This window comes from Cherax quadricarinatus, chromosome 8 (genome assembly GCF_038502225.1).
Source record: "Cherax quadricarinatus isolate ZL_2023a chromosome 8, ASM3850222v1, whole genome shotgun sequence".
NCBI classification, from domain to species: domain Eukaryota; kingdom Metazoa; phylum Arthropoda; class Malacostraca; order Decapoda; family Parastacidae; genus Cherax; species Cherax quadricarinatus.
The window spans coordinates 5,943,143-5,953,883 of NC_091299.1; the positions used below are offsets into that span (position 1 = coordinate 5,943,143).

A 10,741-nucleotide genomic window follows, 5' to 3' on the forward strand; every position below is an offset into this window, starting at 1 on the left:
TGAAGTTCTCAATTTATTACCAGCATATAGACTGCCTATGTATCAGCAAACTGTATGAACATTTATAATAGCTTCTGTGTGAAATGATCTCTGGTATATACACAGATTTTAGTTTAATCCCTATGCATGTATTAGGAATTCCAATATAACTTACGTTAGTTTCTAGACAGATAACAGCAGTATTGACTCATGTAATCCCTAGACACTTAACCCAACAAACCAGAATAAGTCGCAGGTTCTCGAGGTTTATCAAGCCTGAGTATTTATTTGCCAAGATTAAAGACATTAGTACGAAGTCTGTTCCACCAGTTCTCGTAGCCCCAGATATGAGAGTGGATCCTCAAATGTAGTCTTAGCCTGTCCTCGTAGCCCATGTCGAGGTTTAACTTGAGTCCTGAGATCTTCTCTACGTCTTGTACAGTGGCACTGAACTCTCGGGCATATTTAGAAGCATCCTGTTGAATAAAGTAGAATTCACTGCAGCCATTGTTTTACAACAACCCAATATGGAAAAGAAAAAAATTACTCCCGTAATATATTGTATAGTTACCCTTAACATTTTTAACAAACCCTGAAACCGAATCCTAACATCCTTAACGAACACTTAAACTCAATTTTAAAATTTCAGGGGATTTAGGCCTTAGTAATAATTCAGCGAGGGTTTGAATCATCATAAAATAATACTAGATTCATTATAATCATCTTAGGATTAGATCGTTAACTTAGAGAACGAAATTATTCGTAAATAAGGGAATATTACTAGAACTTCAAGTGAGGGGGCTGAGGGCTCTTGGACGAACGAAGAGATCTTCTGGCAGAGCTCGTGGTGTCCCCCCACCACAAAAAAAAAAGAAATTACTAGACTGGTTCTGCAACACGAGTAGCTGTAGGGGACCTTCCAGAGTGTTACAATGATTGCCAGTCTCTACTCCAGACTCCCGTCCGTGAGAAGTATAAAGAAATATTGACATAACTAAGGTGGCCACTAGACGCCGGTTACGGGCGGGATAAAACACTAAAATAGGGTGGATCATAGTAGTTACCTGCTCAGTAGTTAATCAGTTAGTTTAATATCTTTATTATGCACCCCATACTCATCCTGCGGGTGGTGGTCAAAAGAATACAGAGGTACATAATGGGTTCAGGGACTGGACCGCAAAATTTTGATAGCTGAATAAGTTACATTAGTAATGAATTATTACATGTTTATATCCGGTCACAATCGTAATAAGTTATTTATGCAGACATTAATTACATCACACACACACAGAAGACAGAAGGGCCTCCAGAAAGGTGGAGAGGTGGGGTACACCATCAAGTGTTGGACGTAATACGTACAACTGAGGAAGAAGTGAAGAGACTGCTAAGCGAGCTAGATACCTCAAAGGCGAAAACGCCGGATAACATCTCTCCATGGGTCGTGATAGAGGGAGCAGAGGCACTTTGTGTACCACTAATGACTATCTTCAACACATCAAAACAGGGCGACTACCTAAAGTATGTAAGACAGCAAATGTAATCCCAATTTTTAAAAAAGGAGACAGACACGAAGCATTAAACTACAGACCAGTGTCACTGACGTGTATAGTATGCAAGGTCATGGAGAAGATTATCAGGAGAAGAGTGGTGGAACACCTAAAAAGAAATGAGCTTATCAACGGCAGCCAGCACGGTTTCAGGGACGGGAAATCCTGCGTCACAAACCTACTAGAGCTCTATGACAGGGTGACAGCAGTAAGACAAGAGAGAGAGAGGGGTGGTTAGATTGCATTTTCTTGGACTGTAAGAAGGCGTTTGACACAGTTCCACACATGAGATTAGTGCAAAAGCTGGAGGACCAGGTAGGGAAAGCAGGGAAGGCACTACAATGGATCAGGGAATACCTGTCAGGAAGACAACAGCGAGTCATGGTACATGACGAGGTGTCAGAGTGGGTGCCCATAACGAGCGGGGCACCACAGGGATCGGTCCAAGGACCGGTGCTGTTTCTGGTATTTGTGAACGCCATGACGGAAGGAATAGACTCCAAAGTGTCCCTGTTTGCAGATGATGTGAATTTGATGAGAAGAATTCAATCGGACGAGGACCAGAGGGATCTGGACAGGCTGCAGGCCTGGTCCAGCAACTGGCTTCTGGAGTTCAACCCCACCAAGTGCAAAGTAATGAAGATTGGGAAGGACAAAGAAGACCACAGACAGAGTACAGTCTAGGGGGCCAGAGCCTACAAACCTCACTCAAGAAAAGGATCTTGGAGTGAGTATAACACCGGGCATATATCCTGAGGCGCACATCAACCAAATAACTGCTGCAGCATATGGGCGCCTGGCAAACCTAAGAACAGCATTCCGACATCTTAATAAGGCGTCATTCAGGACCCTGTACACTGTGTACGTTAGGCCCACATTAAAGTATGCAGCACCAGTTTGGAACCTTCACCTACCCAAGCATGTAAGGAAACTAGAGAAAGTGCAAAGGTTTGCAACAAGACTAGTCCCGGAGCTAAAGGGTATGTCGTACGAGGAGAGGTTAAGGGAAATCGACTTGACGACACTGGAAGACACGAGAGATAGGGGAGGATATGATAACGACATATAAAATACTGAGAGGAATCGACAAGGTGGACAGAGACAGGTTATTCCAGAGATGGGCCACAGCAACAAGGGGTCACAGTTGGAAGATGAAGACTCAGATGAATCATAGGGATGTTAGGTAGTATTCAGTCACAGTAGAATAGTCTGGGAAGTGATGTAGTGGAGGCAGGAGCCATACATAGCTTTAAGAAGAGGTATGGATGAAGCTCATGAAGCAGGAAGAGTGACCTAGTAGCGGCCAGTGAAGAGGCGAGGCCAGGAGCTGTGAATCGACCCCTGCAACCACAACTAGGTGAGTACAACTAGGTGATTTTATACACACACACACACACACACACACACACACACACACACACACACATAGTCAGGGCAATTTTCTAAAATGGTTTGTTAATCAGATAATAAAATTTGCCCTTTGAATTGCATTTCTCACTTAAGTTACGTAACCACTGCTACCTTAGGGTAGGACAAGGCTTTCAGTACTGCCTAGTTCCTAGGCTAGAGACACTGACTCCAATTATTTTGGCGGGAGCTATTCTCTTCTTACACGACGACCGCTGAATAGAAGTCTTTTTTTTTTTTTTAGTTTAATGTGTTTATTATGCACGACTCCCAAGAACCAAGTTTACCTAGGGTAACCAGCGGAGAACTCTAGCTGGGATGGCCTCCGCTCCTTTGAAAGTCTGTTCCATTTGTGCACGGTGAAGTGGGACATTGTTGGTCCTTTGTCTCATTAGGGTAGAAATGTTAATTTTACCACCTCTTTATCTTAGCCGCGACAGCACTGAATGCTTGATCCACCAAGAGGCCTGGTCTCAGACCGAGCCGTGGGTGCTGCTCTGTCTGAGACCAAAACCCTCTCCAGGTAAACTCCAGGTATATCTTCCAGATAAGATGTATTGTAGCTTTAATATTACCATGAAACCACCCGTAGAACCTAGAGAGAAGAACATGGCAACTTTGTACACTTCTTGTTCTTGGACTGTCAATGGTTCTCTGGTGATATTATCGTGAGGATTACTGTCGTTTTTGGGGCTTTAGGCGGGTCTTTGCCTTGTAGCACTTCAGCTGTTGTGGTCTCTTGGGGGAAGTATTCCATTGCTAATAATTAGTCTGATTGCTCCTGCAGTATTCTCTTCATCTCTCTTTTTGACTTCTGCTGTCATTTCTAGGACATCGAGGGAGTTTCGGATTTCGTGTCTCTGGCGAGTTTTTTTTTTTCCCCTAGAAACTAAATAATCAGCAAAATTATAGTTATGTAGGCATTACTTTAATGTAAAAATGTGTGATGTCTTTTTCCAAAGAAGAGTTGAAAGGGAGACAGTATTATCATCGTGTCATATTAGTAAATAAGAAACAGACTTACCAGACAGTTGGTGATGGGGAGGTACTGTGGGTAGACGAAGGCCAGAGCATCCACCTGAGTGTGGGGACACCCTGACAAGTGGTCCGTCTCTACTAAGCAGCGACTCACTACCATGAACATGTGTGTTGGCACCACCAGTCCTCTGCTCTGGCTGAAGGAAAACACAGAGCTGTTATCCTACCTAAGCTCACTTCACAGCCCAGCTCTATCTAAGGTAAAGGACCCCAATGGAAATAAGTCACTCTGTCTGACTTTTTTGGGCTATCCCAGGTTCTCTACACATATGCTGCTATGTATGATAATTCTATGTAACTGTATTTGTGTATACCTGAATAAACTTACTTACTTACTTACTTACTTACTTACCCCTCCTTGGGTTACCACCCACAGTAGTCGAGTAACATCCAGGGACAAACTTGTTGTTAGGTGAACAGGGGGAGCAGGTACTGTATATAGAAACATGCACAACATCCTCCATTTCTCCTATGATTAAACCAAGGTTCTTCAGTTGTTAGCACAAGGTGTTACCACTGAGCCACAACACACGTGTACCGAGTGAAATACAAATATTAAAGTATACAGCCATCAGACCCCTTGCAAAAATGTAGAATCTTTCTTCATTAAGCGATATGTGTTAAAAGAGATGACTAAAATGCCGGGAGCAAGGAGCTAGTAACCCCTTCTCCCCTATGAATCACTAAATGTAAAAAAAAAAAAATACTTAACGTTTCTTCTTTTTCGGATCACCTTGCCTCGGTGGGAGAGAGCCGTGGTGTTAAAAAAAAAACAGACGAGGGGAGGGGCCAGTGGCTACCCTGTCGTGGCCTGTCATAGGACCCGTGGCTACCCTGTCGTGGCTTGTCATATGACTAGTAGCTATCCTGTCATGACCTGTCATAAAACCAGTGCCTACTCTGTCGTGGCCTGTCACATGACCAGTATCTACCCTGTCGTGGCCTGTCATAGAACCAGTGGCTACTCTGTCGTGAGCTGTCATAGAACCTGTGGCTACTCTGTCGTGGCCTGTCATATGGCCAGTAGCTACTCTGTCGTGGCCTGTCAGAGAACCAGTGGCTACTCTGTCGTGGCCTGTCACATGACCAGTAGCTACCCTGTCGTGGTCTGTCATAGGACCAGTGGCTACTCTGTCGTGGCCTGTCACATGACCAGTAGCTACCCTGTCGTAGGTTGTCATAGGACCAGTGGCTACTCTGTCGTGGCCTGTCACATGGCCAGTAGCTACCCTGTCGTGGCCTGTCATAGGACCAGTGGCTACTCTGTCGTGGCCTGTCATATGACCAGTAGCTACCCTGTAGTGGCCTGTCATAGAACCAGTGGCTACTCTGTCGTGGCCTGTCATAGAACCAGTGGCCACTCTGTCGTGGCCTGTCATATGACCAGAAGCTACCCTGCAGAGGTCTATCATAAGACCAGTAGCTACTATGTCGTGGCCTGTCATAGAACCAGTGCCTACTCTGTCGTGGCCTGTCATATGATCAGCAGTTAACCTGTCGTGGCCTGTCATAGGACCAGTGGCTACTCTGTGTAGCCTGTCATAGGACCAGTGGCTACTCTGCGTAGCCTGTCATAGGACCAATAGCTACTCTGTCGTGGCCTGTCATAGGACCAGTGGCTACTCTGCGTAGCCTGTCATAGGACCCATAGCTACTCTGTCGTGGCCTGTCATAGGACCAGTGGCTGCTTTGTCGTGGGCTGTCATAGGACCAGTGGCTACTCTGTCGTGGCCTGTCATAGGAGCAGTGGCTACTTTGTCGTGGCCTGTCATAGGACCAGTGGCTACTCTGTCGTGGCCTGTCATAGGACCAGTGGCTACTCTGTCGTAGCCTGTCATAGGACCAGTAGCTACTCTGTCGTGGCCTGTCATAGGACCAGTGGCTACTCTGTCGTGGCCTGTCATAGGACCAATAGCTACTCTGTCGTGGCCTGTCATAGGACCAGTGGCTACTCTGTCGTGGTCTGTCATAGGACCAGTGGCTACTATGCCGTAGCTTGTCATAAAACCAGTGGCTATTCTATCGTGGCCTGTCATAGGACCAGTGGCTACTCTGTCGTGGCCTGTCATAAAACGAGTGGCTACTCTGTCGTGGCCTGTCATAGGACCAGTGGCTACTCTGTCGTGGCCTGTCATAGGACCAGTGGCTACTCTGTCGTGGCCTGTCATAGGACCAGTGGCTACTTTGTCGTGGCCTGTCATAGGACCAGTGGCTACTCTGTCGTGGCCTGTCATAGGACCAGTGGCTACTCTGTCGTAGCCTGTCATAGGACCAGTGGCTACTCTGTCGTAGCCTGTCATAGGACCAGTAGCTACTCTGTCGTAGCCTGTCATAGGAACAGTGGCTACTCTGTCGTAGCCTGTCATAGGACCAGTGGCTACTCTGATGTGGCCTGTCATAGGACCAGTAACTACTCTGTCGTGGCCTGTCATAGGACCAGTAGCTACTTTGTCGTGGTCTGTCATAGGACCAGTGGCTACTCTGTCGCAGCCTGTCATAGGACCAGTGGCTACTTTGTCGTGGCCTGTCATAGGACCAGTGGCTACTCTGTCGTGGCCTGTCATAAAACCAGTGGCTACTCTGTCGTGGTCTGTCATAGGACCAGTGGCTACTCTCTCGTGGTCTGTCATAGGACCAGTGGCTACTCTGTCGTTGTCTGTCATAGGACCAGTGGCTACTTTGTCGTGGTCTGTCATAGGACCAGTGGCTACTCTGTCGTGGTCTGTCATAGGACGAGTGGCTACTCTCTCGTGGTCTGTCGTACGACCAGTGGCTACTCTGTCGTGGCCTGTCATAGGACCAGTGGCTACCCTGTCGTAGCTTGTCATAAAACTAGTGGCTATTCTGTCGTGGCCTGTCATAGGACCAGTGGCTACTCTGTCGTGGCCTGTCATAGGACCAGTGGCTACTCTGTCGTGGCCTGTCATAGGACCAGTAGCTACTTTGTCGTGGCCTGTCACAGGACCAGTGACTACTCTGTAGTGGCCTGTCATAGTACCAGTGGCTACTCTGTCGTAGCCTGTCATAGGACCAGTGGCTACTCTGTCGTAGCCTGTCATAGGACCAGTAGCTACTCTGTCGTGGCCTGTCATAGGACCAGTAGCTACTCTGTCGTGGCCTGTCATAGGACCAGTGGCTACTCTGTCGTAGCCTGTCATAGGACCAGTAGCTACTCTGTCGTAGCCTGTCATAGGGCCAGTGGCTACTCTGTCGTAGCCTGTCATAGGACCAGTGGCTACTCTGTCGTGGCCTGTCATAGGACCAATAGCTACTCTGTCGTAGCCTGTCACAGGACCAGTGGTTAATCTGTCGTGGCCTGTCATAGCACCAGTAGCTACTTTGTCGTGGCCTGTCATAGGACCAGTAGCTACTCTATCGTGGCCTGTCATAGGACCAGTGGCTACTCTGTCGTGGCCTGTCATAGGACCAGTGGCTACTCTGTCGTAGCCTGTCATAGGACCAGTAGCTACTATGTCGTGGCCTGTCATAGAACCAGTGCCTACTCTGTCGTGGCCTGTCATATGACCAGCAGTTAACCTGTCGTGGCCTGTCATAGGACCAGTGGCTACTCTGCGTAGCCTGTCATAGGACCAGTGGCTACTCTGCGTAGCCTGTCATAGGACCAATAGCTACTCTGTCGTGGCCTGTCATAGGACCAGTGGCTACTCTGCGTAGCCTGTCATAGGACCCATAGCTACTCTGTCGTGGCCTGTCATAGGACCAGTGGCTGCTTTGTCGTGGGCTGTCATAGGACCAGTGGCTACTTTGTCGTGGCCTGTCATAGGACCAGTGGCTACTTTGTCGTGGCCTGTCATAGGACCAGTGGCTACTCTGTCGTGGCCTGTCATAGGACCAGTGGCTACTCTGTCGTAGCCTGTCATAGGACCAGTAGCTACTCTGTCGTGGCCTGTCATAGGACCAGTGGCTACTCTGTCGTGGTCTGTCATAGGACCAATAGCTACTCTGTCGTGGCCTGTCATAGGACCAGTGGCTACTCTGTCGTGGTCTGTCATAGGACCAGTGGCTACTCTGCCGTAGCTTGTCATAAAACCAGTGGCTATTCTATCGTGGCCTGTCATAGGACCAGTGGCTACTCTGTCGTGGCCTGTCATAAAACGAGTGGCTACTCTGTCGTGGCCTGTCATAGGACCAGTGGCTACTCTGTCGTGGCCTGTCATAGGACCAGTGGCTACTCTGATGTGGCCTGTCATAGGACCAGTAACTACTCTGTCGTGGCCTGTCATAGGACCAGTAGCTACTTTGTCGTGGTCTGTCATAGGACCAGTGGCTACTCTGTCGCAGCCTGTCATAGGACCAGTGGCTACTTTGTCGTGGCCTGTCATAGGACCAGTGGCTACTCTGTCGTGGCCTGTCATAAAACCAGTGGCTACTCTGTCGTGGTCTGTCATAGGACCAGTGGCTACTCTCTCGTGGTCTGTCATAGGACCAGTGGCTACTCTGTCGTTGTCTGTCATAGGACCAGTGGCTATTTTGTCGTGGCCTGTCATAGGACCAGTGGCTACTCTGTCGTGGTCTGTCATAGGACCAGTAGCTACTCTATCGTGGCCTGTCATAAAACCAGTGGCTACTCTGTCGTGGTCTGTCATAGGACCAGTGGCTACTCTCTCGTGGTCTGTCATAGGACCAGTGGCTACTCTGTCGTTGTCTGTCATAGGACCAGTGGCTATTTTGTCGTGGCCTGTCATAGGACGAGTGGCTACTCTCTCGTGGTCTGTCATACGACCAGTGGCTACTCTGTCGTGGCCTGTCATAGGACCAGTGGCTACCCTGTCGTAGCTTGTCATAAAACTAGTGGCTATTCTGTCGTGGCCTGTCATAGGACCAGTGGCTACTCTGTCGTGGCCTGTCATAGGACCAGTGGCTACTCTGTCGTGGCCTGTCATAGGACCAGTAGCTACTTTGTCGTGGCCTGTCATAGGACCAGTGACTACTCTGTAGTGGCCTGTCATAGTACCAGTGGCTACTCTGTCGTAGCCTGTCATAGGACCAGTGGCTACTCTGTCGTAGCCTGTCATAGGACCAGTAGCTACTCTGTCGTGGCCTGTCATAGGACCAGTAGCTACTCTGTCGTGGCCTGTCATAGGACCAGTGGCTACTCTGTCGTAGCCTGTCATAGGACCAGTAGCTACTCTGTCGTAGCCTGTCATAGGGCCAGTGGCTACTCTGTCGTAGCCTGTCATAGGACCAGTGGCTACTCTGTCGTGGCCTGTCATAGGACCAATAGCTACTCTGTCGTAGCCTGTCACAGGACCAGTGGTTACTCTGTCGTGGCCTGTCATAGGACCAGTAGCTACTTTGTCGTGGCCTGTCATAGGACCAGTAGCTACTCTATCGTGGCCTGTCATAGGACCAGTGGCCACTCTGTCGTGGCCTGTCATAGGACCAGTGGCTACTCTGTCGTAGCCTGTCATAGGACCAGTAGCTACTATGTCGTGGCCTGTCATAGAACCAGTGCCTACTCTGTCGTGGCCTGTCATATGACCAGCAGTTAACCTGTCGTGGCCTGTCATAGGACCAGTGGCTACTCTGCGTAGCCTGTCATAGGACCAGTGGCTACTCTGCGTAGCCTGTCATAGGACCAATAGCTACTCTGTCGTGGCCTGTCATAGGACCAGTGGCTACTCTGCGTAGCCTGTCATAGGACCCATAGCTACTCTGTCGTGGCCTGTCATAGGACCAGTGGCTGCTTTGTCGTGGGCTGTCATAGGACCAGTGGCTACTTTGTCGTGGCCTGTCATAGGACCAGTGGCTACTTTGTCGTGGCCTGTCATAGGACCAGTGGCTACTCTGTCGTGGCCTGTCATAGGACCAGTGGCTACTCTGTCGTAGCCTGTCATAGGACCAGTAGCTATTCTGTCGTGGCCTGTCATAGGACCAGTGGCTACTCTGTCGTGGCCTGTCATAGGACCAATAGCTACTCTGTCGTGGCCTGTCATAGGACCAGTGGCTACTCTGTCGTGGCCTGTCATAGGACCAGTAGCTACTTTGTCGTGGCCTGTCATAGGACCAGTGACTACTCTGTAGTGGCCTGTCATAGTACCAGTGGCTACTCTGTCGTAGCCTGTCATAGGACCAGTGGCTACTCTGTCGTAGCCTGTCATAGGACCAGTAGCTACTCTGTCGTGGCCTGTCATAGGACCAGTAGCTACTCTGTCGTGGCCTGTCATAGGACCAGTGGCTACTCTGTCGTAGCCTGTCATAGGACCAGTAGCTACTCTGTCGTAGCCTGTCATAGGGCCAGTGGCTACTCTGTCGTAGCCTGTCATAGGACCAGTGGCTACTCTGTCGTGGCCTGTCATAGGACCAATAGCTACTCTGTCGTAGCCTGTCACAGGACCAGTGGTTACTCTGTCGTGGCCTGTCATAGGACCAGTAGTTACTTTGTCGTGGCCTGTCATAGGACCAGTAGCTACTCTATCGTGGCCTGTCATAGGACCAGTGGCCACTCTGTCGTGGCCTGTCATAGGACCAGTGGCTACTCTGTCGTAGCCTGTCATAGGACCAGTAGCTACTATGTCGTGGCCTGTCATAGAACCAGTGCCTACTCTGTCGTGGCCTGTCATATGACCAGCAGTTAACCTGTCGTGGCCTGTCATAGGACCAGTGGCTACTCTGCGTAGCCTGTCATAGGACCAGTGGCTACTCTGCGTAGCCTGTCATAGGACCAATAGCTACTCTGTCGTGGCCTGTCATAGGACCAGTGGCTACTCTGCGTAGCCTGTCATAGGACCCATAGCTACTCTGTCGTG

At 49.2% G+C, this 10,741-nt stretch overlaps 1 protein-coding gene across 2 annotated transcripts in view; it reads right to left on the reverse strand.

Annotated features, from left to right (window-relative positions):
• Nucleotides 1-10,741, reverse strand: part of LOC128685186 (venom phosphodiesterase-like) — a 150,829-nt gene continuing 140,088 nt past the window's right edge. Inside the window, exons 14-15 of one of the 2 annotated variants that reach the window (XM_070082806.1) lie at nucleotides 3,958-4,108; nucleotides 1-455 (exon numbers count right to left, since the gene is read on the reverse strand). In XM_070082806.1, coding sequence (XP_069938907.1) covers nucleotides 264-455; nucleotides 3,958-4,108 — 343 coding nt within the window. In that variant the 3' untranslated portion in view covers nucleotides 1-263. The remainder of the gene's footprint in view (nucleotides 456-3,957; nucleotides 4,109-10,741) is intronic. The other variant, XM_070082807.1, reaches the window with a different exon arrangement.